The sequence below is a fragment of the Setaria viridis genome, chromosome 2 (genome assembly GCF_005286985.2).
Source record: "Setaria viridis chromosome 2, Setaria_viridis_v4.0, whole genome shotgun sequence".
NCBI classification, from domain to species: domain Eukaryota; kingdom Viridiplantae; phylum Streptophyta; class Magnoliopsida; order Poales; family Poaceae; genus Setaria; species Setaria viridis.
In genome coordinates, this window is record NC_048264.2 from 4,016,419 (window position 1) to 4,029,182 (window position 12,764).

Consider the following 12,764-nt stretch of genomic DNA (forward strand, 5'->3'; position numbering starts at 1 on the left):
AGTAAACATTTGCTAATGATGGATTAATTAGGCTTAATAGATTCGTCTCGCCGTTTAGATTCGTCTTATGTAATGAGTTTTCTAAATAGTCTACGTTTAATACTCCTAATTAGTATCTAAACATTCGATGTGACACGTGCTAAAAATAAGTTAGTGGAAGAAAAAGCCCCCTAAGAATCAAGCAGGGTAGGTTGAACGAAATTACAATTCGTGTTTATTCACGCTCATGTATTTGTATGTGGACGATATGTTGATCTTGGATATTGGAACAGTGCCGACTAATTCATCCTACCCTAAACTGCAAACAAAAACAAGACTTCAGTTCACACATGCATCATTATCATTAATACTATTAAAAGAGTAAAGTACATGGCCGGTCTTTAAACTTATCCAGTCGTGTTACTTAGGTCCCCACACTCTCAAAATACATATCTAGCTCCCTAAACTTAAACTCAGGTGTCATCTAGATCCCTATACTCTCAAAATGCATATCTCACCTTCTAAACTTGGCTTCAGGTGTCACATAGGTCTACAGTCTTGAAATGCAGTGCCATCCCACTAATATAAATAAGATAAGATCAAATTTTATGCGAGAAAGTCATTACTTTCATTGTCACATTTCCTGACTTTTTTTATTAGCCGTTCAACTTCTCCCAATATTCATTTAGTAATTTATCTTATAAACTATTGATTTTAGTTTATTAAGTGCAACTATGAGTTATTCAAATTTGAATAATCTTCTAAGAATAATAGAGGACGCTGTCATGCACACCTAGATATTGCATCCAAAGTAAAATATCAGCAATCTTTCTGGATCCAGCACATCAATTTTCTCCACACACACGTTGAGCTGGAATTCACTTTATTTGACTATAATTAAATTATAGCTATGTAAAAATAAGTTTTTATCTATTTAATTGTGATGACAATACTTTTACAAAGTATATGGACCTAGATGATACCCGAACCCAAGTTTAGGGAGCTAGATCTGCATTATGAGAGTACAGGAATCTAAATGACACCCGAGCCCAAATTTAAAGAGTTAAATATGCATTTTGAGAGTACGAGAATCTAAGTGACACACCCTTAACGCATTTTACTCGTATTAAAAGGAGTCCTGGAATTCTACCTCATGGAATCGGGATTTTTAGAACCATGGTCGCAAGGTACGATTCCAAAAAATCTGCCACCCCCTATAACCTTTAATTTCGCTTATTTTTAAAATTTTTGATTTGATCTGACTTTGGTTGACTCTAACGCTGACACAATTCCGTGCTGAGAAGCCACGATGCCAATTGCCAAGGTCGACATTAAAAAAAAAACTTGGGTCCCCGTAATTAGGACTCCCACCACGGCTCCACAAGTCCAGTCCTTTTCTCCGCGCGTTATCCGCCAGCGGCTAAGCGGAGCCCGGCCACTGACGTTCCGGGCCCACCGACACCCCGCGCCCCCGGCCCCACACGCCAGCCTCACGCCCCCGCTCACTCCACTCCCCATGGGGCGCGCCGCGCACACCACGGCGCGGTCGCGTTTCCAAACCAAAACGCGAGCCGAGCGAGCAGCAGCTGCCCCTCTCCACAACAACAATCCCCGTGCCTGCCTGCCTGCCGCCTCCTTCCCCCCCGTTCTCCGCCGCCCCCATCGTCTCCCCCTCCCCGCACGCGCGCGCGGCGCCCGAGGCGACGAATCCGGCCTCCTCCTCCGCGCCCGTCCCCGCCGCCGGCCGCCGATGTAAGCGCCCGCGCTCCCTCTCCCCCGGCGCGGCCGATCTCCGTGGCCTCTTCGTCTGTCCTCCCGTTCTTTTTTTTTTGAATTTTTTGCGGTCGCCGGGTGGCGTTCGGGGGCCCGGTTCCCGCGCGATCGGGCGGCGCGGGGGCCGTCCATTCGCGGGAAATCGTGATCCGGCGCGGCGGGCGCACTCGGATTCGGCCGCGCCCCCCCGGCTTGGTTGGGGGCCGGGGTCGTCGACGCGCGGTCCCGCGGCGCGCGGGGAGGGTGGATTTGGGTGGGGAGTTGCGGTTTCCGCTGGGTTTGGGGGGGTCGGGATTCGGGGTTGGTTGCGGGGCGGTGGCGATTTGGTGCCGGATTGGCGGTAATCTGGTGCGTAAAGGCGAGATTTTTTTTCGCCCCTCCGTGGTGGTGCATCCGGTGATGGGGATGTGATGCTACCCTCCCTCTTCTTCTTCTTTTTTTTTGGTGCCGATTGGCGCATTCGATTCCTCGACAAAGGGTGTGGTGGTGGGGGAAGCTGACCGTCTCTTGACGGCGATGAGGATCCAGCTCGGCTGATTCTCCCTTCCTTTTACCTGGTCGCTGTCGCTGGCCGCGCTCCGTCTTAGTTTCATTGTTTGTTTGGGGGATATCGGTGGATGGCTAGATGGAGAGATTGGTAGATTTGTACTGATGTGTGCTATTTGCAGTATCTGTTGTTTTTCTGTATATTGATCGATGATTGTAAATCTGACTGTGCATGTGGAGATTGGAAGGAGCTCGGAGGGCTGGGACGCTGACCCGAGTTTTATGGGGAGAGGATGCCAGAACTGCGAAGCAGTACTCGTCAAGCACGCCTGAGGTCTAAGAAGCTCGACGAACCGCAGCCAGGAGAGCCACCTGTGAAGCCGGCGTCGCCTGCTCCGCCGAGAGCAGGAAAGCGTGCTCCTCCTCGTGCTGCCAGGGGCAGAAAGGTTGCTGCTGGGAGAAGAGCGCCTCCGGCATCAAAGCCTAGAAGGAAGGGGGTTGAAATTGTTGACTTAGAAGCTGATCCAGCTTTCAAAGACTCCCCTAAAGCTGTAGCTGGACTGGAAGTTGCTGGTGCAGCCAAGAACAACCTTGCTTTGAACAAGGTAGCTGGCGTTGGTGTTAATAAAGGTCTGAAAATGGATGGTGAAAGTGCTGAGAAGATTGTTGGGGTTGAAGATGATTCGGCAGCTACACCTGTCCCAGAGAGGGTATTTTTTTTCTCTTTTGCATTCTATTTCCATGGACTGCTATTTGCCTTCATCATTTTTCCTTGTTTTCTATCTGTTTGCACCTCACCTAATTACATAAACAAACTGTTTTTTTAGCTTTTATATGTTTGTCAACACTCTCCATTCAGTGTTCAATGCTATCCACAGTACGTTGCCTGGTACAAAACATTCTTAGTGTTACAAAAAGATGAACCCATTTAACACCAGGAAGGGCCAATCACATGCCTTCCAACCACATTTCCAGAGGACTGTGCGAAAAAGGAAACTTTACTTCTGTATAGTTATAGCATAGTTGTTCATAGCCTAGAAGTAGATAGAACTGTGGGCAAAATTCTTGTGGAGCAGTAGTATATTCAAATGACAATTGAAAGCCTACCTCCTCTCTTTGTTACATAAAATCAGAAAAGGCTGCTATACGATGGTTGTATGTTTTTTGGATCTTCTAATCCTATTTCATTTCTGCAGGTTCAAGTAGGTAACTCTCCAGAGTACGTAACTGACAGGAAATTAGGTAAAGGTGGTTTTGGTCAGGTCTATGTTGGCCGAAGGGTATCTGGTGGAGCTGCTCGCACTGGTCCTGATGCCTATGAGGTTTGTCACTTACACCTTGTATGAAATTTTGAATCATTTTTTTCTTACATATAACCAATCCATGGAAAATGTTTTTTAGGTTGCATTGAAATTTGAGCACCGGAACAGTAAAGGATGCAATTATGGCCCCCCATATGAGTGGCAAGTTTATAAGTATGTCACTTATCCCGTCATCTTTCATTTTTCATGGGACTATTTCTCTGTCTTTGAGCTCTCTGACTTTGGACATTGTTTATCAGCGCTCTCAATGGTTGCTATGGCATACCATCGGTCCACTACAAGGGTCGTCAGGGCGACTACTATATTCTTGTGAGTTCACTAATTATTACTCTAGATTTCTTTGCAGCTCAACAAATTTTATTCACCTATCTTTTTTCTCTCCAGGTAATGGATATGCTTGGTCCCAGCCTTTGGGATGTGTGGAATTCAATGGGGCAGGCGTAAGTGTCTTCCATTCTTTTTATGTTACCTTTTGTCCCTCATGTTTCAGTTTGTAGACTAAATGATTCAACATCTCGGACAGGATGTCTGCGAATATGGCTGCTTGCATCGCTGTAGAGGGTATATCAATTCTTGAGAAGCTCCACTCTAAAGGGTGAGCTGAAATTATCTATATTCAACCGAACGTCTTTAGATATATGACTGTTGATTTATGCTAAAAGATCCTCTTTTTGCCAGGTTTGTGCATGGTGATGTGAAACCAGAGAATTTTCTGCTTGGTCAGGCTGGATCGCCTGACGATAAGAAGCTTTACCTTATAGATCTTGGTTTAGGTATGTATATATCACATAGTCTTGATCTATCTAAGTATTAACATGCGTGGTGCCCTAGTTTTTTGCACTTCATATATTTATTAGTGTTATTGTTCCTTCTTTCCTGGTTTTTTGTCCTTTGCTTTTGCTGATATGCAATACCCAAACTGTACAGCATCAAAGTGGAGGGAGACAAATGGTGGTCATGTCGATTATGATCAAAGGCCTGATATCTTTAGGTTGGTTATATTCTCATGGCAGCAGTTTCCTTTTGTCATATGGTCTTCCTTTACCTATCTTCTGGTTTCGTTTTGCAGGGGAACTATTAGATATGCGAGTGTTCATGCCCATTTGGGGCGCACTGGTAGTAGGAGAGACGATTTGGAGTCACTGGCGTACACCCTTATTTTCCTAATAAGAGGAAGATTGCCTTGGCAAGGCTATCAGGTAGGCTTTTTGAATACACCTTTTAATTCGACATAATGGTGTTCTTCTGGAGTGTACTTCAGTCTGTAACAATATTTTTTTTTGCAGGGAGATACCAAGAGTTTTCTTGTTTGCAAGAAGAAAATGGCTACTTCTCCAGAGATGCTTTGTTGTTTCTGTCCAGCTCCATTCAAACAGTTTCTTGAGATCGTCACAAATATGAAATTTGATGAAGAGCCAAATTATGCCAAGCTTATTTCACTTTTTGATGGTTTGATTGAATCACCTGCCTCCAGACCAATCAGAATTGATGGAGCTCTCAAGGTCTGTACTTTCTGTACTACTTATGCCCTACTTTCATATGATAGTCACACTTGTCCGTTCTTACCTTGTCTCTTCCTGTACTATAGGTTGGTCAGAAACGTGGAAGGTTGCTTGTAAATCTGGAAGAAGATGAGCAACCTAAAAAGAAGGTTAGATTAGGGAGCCCAGCAGCTCAATGGATTTCAGTTTATAATGCTAGGCGACCCATGAAGCAGAGGTAATTATAATGACGAATCAGATGCTACAAGGCATGATAAATTGATACTAGTTTGGTTACTTGCTGCATTTCTCTACTAAATCCAAGTATCCCAATCTTTTTGCCTAGCTTTATAAAGAAAAATATGACCATTAACATGTGATGAAATAGTTGCTAAAATTTGTTGTCATCATTTGTTGCTTGTTTCTTAGGTACCATTATAACGTGGCTGACTCAAGGCTAAGTCAACATATAGAAAAGGGCAATGAGGATGGGCTGTACATTAGTTGTGTGGCTTCCTCAGCAAACCTTTGGGCTCTCATTATGGATGCAGGAACTGGTTTCTGTTCTCAAGTTTATGAGCTCTCACCAGTTTTTCTGCACAAGGTACAGTACTGCATGACACATGCATGCTATGCTGAATAATGGTTTAGTGAGGAATCCTAACTCTGTTTCTATACACAGGACTGGATAATGGAGCAGTGGGAGAAAAGTTATTACATAACAGCAATTGCTGGATCAACCAATGGAAGTTCATTAGTTGTCATGTCCAAAGGTATGGAGGTTACTTCTGCTTGTTATTATTCGTGCTTGCGGCTTGTATTCCATTTTCCCATTAGCAGCAAATATCCTTATGTTTCTCAAGGACTTTGCCTGTTAATTTCCATTTTTATCCTGGTGGCATTGCTTATTAATGATCAGGACCAGCTATTATACAGTTTTGGGTAACATATTTTCACTATTGTAGGAACTCCTTACACTCAGCAATCATACAAAGTCAGTGAATCATTCCCTTACAAGTGGATCAATAAAAAGTGGAAAGAAGGTTTTCATGTAACATCTATGGCCACCGCTGGAAATCGCTGGGGTGTGGTCATGTCAAGGAACTCAGGGTATTCTAACCAGGTTATAACAATCGCTTGGCCTTATGCATTATTTGTTCCATATGCTTACCTATTTATGTTCCTCGAGCTTTCCAGCAATTGCGGTGTGAATATTTACAAATCATTTTCTTTCTGCAACTGTCAGGTTGTAGAGTTGGATTTCCTGTACCCAAGTGAAGGCATCCATCGGAGATGGGAGACTGGTTACAGGATAACTTCCACAGCAGCCACCAATGACCAAGCTGCTTTCATCTTGAGCATGCCAAAGCGGAAGCCGATGGATGAGACGCAGGAAACCCTTAGGACCTCTGCCTTCCCCAGTGGCCATGTGAAGGTACATCTATCAGCATCGTGTTTGTGCTTCAGATTTTGTTGCCATAGTACCTTCTGTTAGCATGCTAGGCTAACCTCGTGATGAACCTTGCAGGAGAAATGGGCGAAGAATCTCTACATAGCTTCGATCTGCTACGGACGAACTGTGTGCTGACCTGACCGCACATATGGAAAGTTGAATTGAGGGTTATTTGTTGCAGCATGGTGGCATGAGCGCTAAGAGATGTGAGATGTTCGTGAAACCGATCCTCATGATAGGATTAGTAGATCTGAAGATGCGGTATGGTATATCCTACCGTAATTGTAAAGAAATGTTGTACCCAATGCCGGCCGTGAGACCTTTTCCTCGGATGAAGCTAATGCATTTCGGCATGAAAATTCGCTGCTTTTGCCATGTCTGTTGAAATTTCTCCCGGATCGTCAGTCAAAAATTTGCGCTCATATATTTGATGCGTCTTTTTGAGAAATCGTAGGAGCACATGATTGTCATGTTCTGATTCTACAACCCACATTAGCATTCGATGGATAATGTCATCGAAGCAATAATCTATCGAAATAAAAGTTTAAGTTAAATATTTTGTGCTAGGGGTAAGGCCTGGCCAATCAACTTTGGGCCGTGTTGTTGCTATCCACCAAGGCCCAAAGAGAGCCACCGCCCACTGGGCACTAACAGATTCTATTCTAGAAATAACAGACTCTTGAGGGGTTCATTCGAAAAGAACCAAACTTTTCTGGGTTTAACACCAGCAACGCCAACGGATTCTTGCCAGCCAAAGCCCCCAAATCCCCCATTCCCCAACCGCGGAAGAAGGCGGTGGCCGTCTACCTCGTCCAGCGCCTCTCCGGCCCACGCCCCCCATGAGCACCACGAGTGGAAGCCAGGGGACGCCCTCGAGGCGGCGCCGGCCCCTCCGCTCGAGGCCACAGCGGCGGAAGCCCGGGCACTCGTTCGAGGCGTCGCGCCTCCGCTCGAGGCCACAGCGGCGGACGCGCGCAGGACTCTGGTATGCGTACTCCCCCTCCGCCTTCCCCTACTCGATCGGTGGCACTTCACGAAATCGGATTGGGTATTTGGGCGGGCTGTGGTGCTGCGCAGCAGCGGTTGCGGTTGGAAGCTGGAAACCTTGGCTTCGTGGCTCTGAGTCCCCTGAGTCAGCAGTGTTGCAATTCCCTGGCGGTTAAGCCCTAGCCACCACCAACTAATCCCGATTCGTAATCAGAATGTCGTTACTCCAATAACTGCAACTGTCAATTCATGATTGCTTTTGATAGGTGTCGTTTCCTGTTTCCTGTTTTCCTTCATTTCACATGAACATCCGAAAGTTATTTCAGTCTGATCCTGCAAAACTTGCAGAGTTCCTAGTGCTACCACACTTCGTTTCTTATTTGAAGTTAATTCATGGAGGGTTGCTAGAGTTTCTGTGTCCTTGCTTAGCATCTCAGGATTGTAAGCACATATCAGGAGAGTTCATGTTCCTCTTTCTTGTAAGCATAACATTTCCTGTTTTCTCTCAATTAATTTCAGTAAACCTGCAAAACATTTGTCCATATGTCAAATACAGCTATTGAAATCGGAAAGCAATCTATAGCAAACAACCCAAATTTAGTTGCAATCTAATATATATGTGTCATCTTGTATCACCTGTAAAACACAAGATTGCAGGAAATGCATTATAAGCTATGTAGTTGTCATATCTGAAACACGATATTAATTTGTCACCACTTTCATAGGACAACTGATTCAACCATACAAAATCTGTAGACAGAAAGAAAATAGCTCAAGGTACAGCAATGTAGAGGCTCGGCATTATAAAGCTATGTAGTACAGCAACTGAATTCTACTTTCGTTAGACTATCTGCACACTTGGGCCACGGTTTACGCCCTAGGTGTTCCTCTGTCCCTGCACAAGCTACTGGTTGTAGATAGGCTTGCTTACCAGTATTGTGCTTCTGCAAGCATCGATGCTATTTGCTATTTGTAGGCCGTGGCTAATTTGTGTTTAACACAATGATGATTTGTTAATTGTTCAATCAGTTATAGCCTTAGACTGTATGAATGCATCTACCTGGGCTGGCGCTTAGGAAGTTACTGAATATTTGGTTTACGGTAGAGCCAGCAGGGGCTGCTGCGGGCAGTTGTGGGACAAAATTAGCCAAGTGGCCGACGATACGAGAGGAGCCGTGGAGACCGGCAGTTGGGAGCTAGTTTAAATTCTAATGCATTTTTTTGCATGGCATATTAGAATTCTTATGCTGGTTCTTGATGATGAATCATTAATTCTCTCTCTTTAAGCATCTATCTAAGAGCCTTTGCACTGTACATGCCCTTATAGGTCTGGACATATAGTTTTTTGCATCAGTTCTCATAATGATTGATCTTAACACCATTTTTCAGAAGCTATGATGGAAGAAGAGGCAGCAGTGCATGCCCAGGAGCAAATAGAGAAGATGAAGAGGGTGGCAGCACGTGCTCTGGACAAGGCTTTGGCGCGTGCTCTGAGAGGCAGCAGCACATTCTCTGGATAATGCAGCAGCATATGCCGAAGGTGCAATTTCAGGATCCTTGAATGAGTCACTCCTTATGCCCCACTCAACATGCAACACAAATCTGACACCGACTCCGTTAAGTAAACCTGCTCCAGAAATAGGTTCAGATGTGGTGGCTGTGACAAATCCAGCTACGCCCAAGGTGAGTAGGTGGTGGTGACAGCTTCTTGGTCCGTGTCTCTTTCTTAGCTGGAATTGGGGTAACCCATGGAAGGAAGTAAATCAGAAAGATCACCTGATATTATTGTTGTCACTTTCTACATGAACACGGACACTTAGTCTTATTTAGTCCTCCATAAATGATTTCCATGAACAAAATTCTGCTACCTGATTTTCTTGCCTTTACTGTCTTTTTCGCTAAGACCACAAAAGTATATCTTGTCCCTATCTACCCTTGCCGAGGACTAATTTTCATGTTTGCTTATAGTATAAACCTCAACTGGTTTGCACCGACTTATTTTTATAATTTGACTTTACTATTTTAGTGCTTGCTTTGATTAGAGTTGTGATTACTGCTTACATATGTATGTTTTTGAATATTAACAGGAAGAGGATGAAACTTGGAACAAATGGCAACTCATGTACATATTCGTGCTTACTACTACAGTGGGTCTACTGTTCCTGATGTATCAGCTATTACCCCCGGTATATGGTCGCTTCATCCTACTAGTGGTGGCTGCAGTATGGGGTGTGGGCATCGTTGGCTTGCCTTGTGGTCTGTATGGTACTTCCAGGTGTGAGAAGGAGTGCAGCCGACATGTCGGTTGGCTCATCTCCACGCTGTTCGCATTATTCATGATCTATTGTTTCTATCTTGTGGCTCTGCGTGTGAACGGCTCTTCTGCACCCGCCCCATCTTCGTCACGCTTGGAGCTTGGAGGGTGACCAGACATCTACTGATAGCAGCGATGAGTTCTGGTGGACCGTGGCCTTTGGCGTGGTCGGCTCCTAGTGCTTGTAGGATACCTATGGGCTTGGTTTAGGGTAAAATGCTTTGCCGAATACTATTTATTCAAGTTTGTTTATTTCTGCTTGAATTTTATATTGACATTCCCTTGATTTGGTTTTGGATGAATGAATGCTGGACAGGCGGCGACAGAGACAGGAGCCCCTAGCACACGGACCAACAGCATGACCGTTCATATGTATGAGCAGAAGTATGCAGGGAGGTGGTGATAGCAGGACCAGCAAACTGTTTGGATTTGCACGAGTAGGATCTAGGATGCGTGTATACCGGAAGGAACGGGTGCTCGTAGCATAAGAAGGGAAGAGGTGAATTAGATAATTTAAAATCTTAATATATGGTTTCTACTATTCTGCATCAAACTTAAACTAGATCATGGCATCAAGATGTGCAACTATGGTTGATCTAATATGAAACCCTCGTATCAAAATAAGTTTTGCAACTTAGAGCCAACCTTAGCAAGATACTACATTAAAAAAGTAAAAGCACACAAGTTGCAATTATGAAATGTGAAAATGTAAAGTAGGGGAGGAGGGGAAGCAAACTCTTGATACGATGATTTATCCCATGGTATTAGTAGGTACTAAACCACCATTAGTTCACGTTGTTGAAGCACTCACACAACATTATTACTTCCCGGTCACCAAGTCTTTTCCGGGACACCCCTTAACTTGCCACAAAGGCTTGGTCACTAAGGTTCACGCCAAGTTCTCCATGAAAGAAGGGGGTCTCCATATCCCCCGCACACGGTCATCGACGTCGCTCCACACCAAGTCGGAGGGTCGAAGACTTGCCGGCGAGCCACCAAGACTTCAAGGCGCAACAACTGTGGTTCGTGAACCGATCATAAGGTAGGCACACCTTGCGCTCTCTGTGGTTCTCTAGGTCTATCTTAGCACTAATCACTCTCCTAAGCTTGTGCTAAGTCTTTGATAAATCACTTAAGCACTTTTGGTGGCTTGAATGTGTTCTTGATGAGTCTTGATCTGCAATGGATTCCTGCACACTCCAACAACATCAAACGAGCGAGTGGAGGGGGTATAAATAGCCTAAGGCATCAAAGAACCGTTGCTCCAACGGCTAGTTAAAGTGTACCATAGGATGTTTCGATGGTATGTTTTCGGGTAGCATCGGAACATCCGCTGCAACTAGCTGTTGACTGTCCCGCACCCAAGTTCTTCACTGACACATCAAAAATTTATCCGACGCTTCATCCGATGCTTCATCCAATGGTACCATCGGAACATTCGATGCTGAAGGAGTTTCACCCGAAACCACTCTGGAACTTCGCAAAGTAAATATACTTAATCTGACGCTTCCAACTTCTGATCATCGGATCATGCGGTGCCTTAGGGTTGTCTTCATCTTTTTCGCGAATTGCTCTAATGCATGTAAAATACAGGCCATCGGATCATCCAGTGCACTTGAAGTTTTTCCCTGATTTTTCCGTTGTACCAATTGCTTCGATGGTTAGTCTGATGCTTGCGCACCGATGGTATTGAATTTTTCAGGTTAAATACCACCACTTGCGCACCGAAGATACCGTCGCTCGGATTTCTCTGTCATTTGGAGGCTTGAATACCATAGAATAATCTAGATACCATGACTTGGTCACTTGAATATTATAGCTTAGGTACTCGGATACCATGATATGAAAATCAAGAATACTATAGCTTGGGCATTTAAATACCATGATTTGAACCTTGCCATGATTTGGTTTGTACACTTCGAACCTAGAAAACCTACAAGGTACATGCTAGATAAGGCATTAGTCCCAATAACTATGTTATCACTTAATCACCAAAATTACAAACTATAGTCTAATGAGATCATGTTCGCTGCATATACTATTGCATGGTGGTGGTGGCTGTTGATAGTACTCTGCTATCCAAGATTTTGGTTCCATATATTGTAGTATATTCTTCAGATGAGGAGCTTGGATATTTTTCTGGGAGTATGGTTGTAGTGATGTTTTTTCCCTGAAAGGGCGGCATGGTTGCAGTGATGTACTTCCGTATATAACATGGCGTACACTTCTGCAGTACTATAGTTATACTGTCGTTTGGGTTGCTTATCCTATATTCCTATGCTTGTTTTTCTCGCGTGATCTGAAAAGCCTTGCTTTGTGATGGTATATGGAAATCTGCCATCTTTGATTGCAATTTGCTTGTGTACGGCTTTCGGCTCGGAGCCCTTCGTGCCTCACGCTTGCCATTATTAGTCCACGGGAGATGGGGAGGAGCATGGTGAGGGAGGGAGCGAGGACAACGAGGAGAGCTTGTCGGACATGCGTGGGAAGCACAGATGGAGGCGAAGGCTCGCCGGCGTTGGTGAAGACGGTGGATGGCGGGCGGAGCTGTTACTTTTTTTCTGTTCAAATCTTCTCAGGTTCTGATTGAACCAGAACAGAAACGAGTCCAACTAGGGATGCGAACGATCGACCGAATTGAACATGCACTGCTAAAAAATGATCTCTCATTCATTCATGACCTCGGTACCTATTCAATTTGATCCCGGTATTAATATTAGCATTAGTACCCCTTAGTACCGGGTCTAACACATAGTCCCCGATGACCCCCCCACCCAGTACTAAAGGCTGTAAGGTACATTAGTACCGGATAGAGGCTCCACCCGGTACTAAAAGGTGACCCTTAGTACACTCCCGTCCGCTCTCTCTACTCTATCTCTCTCTCCCGTCCCACTTCTCTCACAGACGGACTCAGACACTTAACTTCTCTCACGCACATTTCTCATAGGCAGGCACTTAACTTCTCTCAC

General features: G+C 44.7%; 1 protein-coding gene across 3 annotated transcripts; it reads left to right on the plus strand.

Moving 5' to 3' along the window:
- The first annotated feature begins 1,576 nt into the window (after positions 1-1,576).
- LOC117844813 (casein kinase 1-like protein HD16) lies at positions 1,577-6,869 on the plus strand. Of its 3 annotated transcripts, none has more exons than XM_034725605.2 (17): positions 1,577-1,731; positions 2,479-2,948; positions 3,435-3,560; positions 3,640-3,713; positions 3,800-3,869; positions 3,945-4,000; positions 4,084-4,155; positions 4,239-4,333; positions 4,488-4,551; positions 4,630-4,759; positions 4,847-5,062; positions 5,149-5,279; positions 5,471-5,645; positions 5,724-5,814; positions 6,007-6,164; positions 6,288-6,476; positions 6,570-6,869. In XM_034725605.2, exons 2-17 carry the CDS (start codon positions 2,532-2,534, stop codon positions 6,627-6,629), a joined length of 2,124 nt encoding a protein of 707 aa, XP_034581496.1. In that variant the 5' UTR covers positions 1,577-1,731; positions 2,479-2,531; the 3' UTR covers positions 6,630-6,869. The 3 variants fall into 3 exon arrangements, with proteins under 3 accessions (XP_034581496.1, XP_034581498.1, XP_034581497.1); XM_034725607.2 differs by having other exon boundaries at positions 1,586-1,731; positions 2,487-2,948; XM_034725606.2 differs by lacking the exon at positions 1,577-1,731 and adding an exon at positions 2,128-2,389.
- The last annotated feature ends 5,895 nt before the right edge of the window (positions 6,870-12,764 follow it).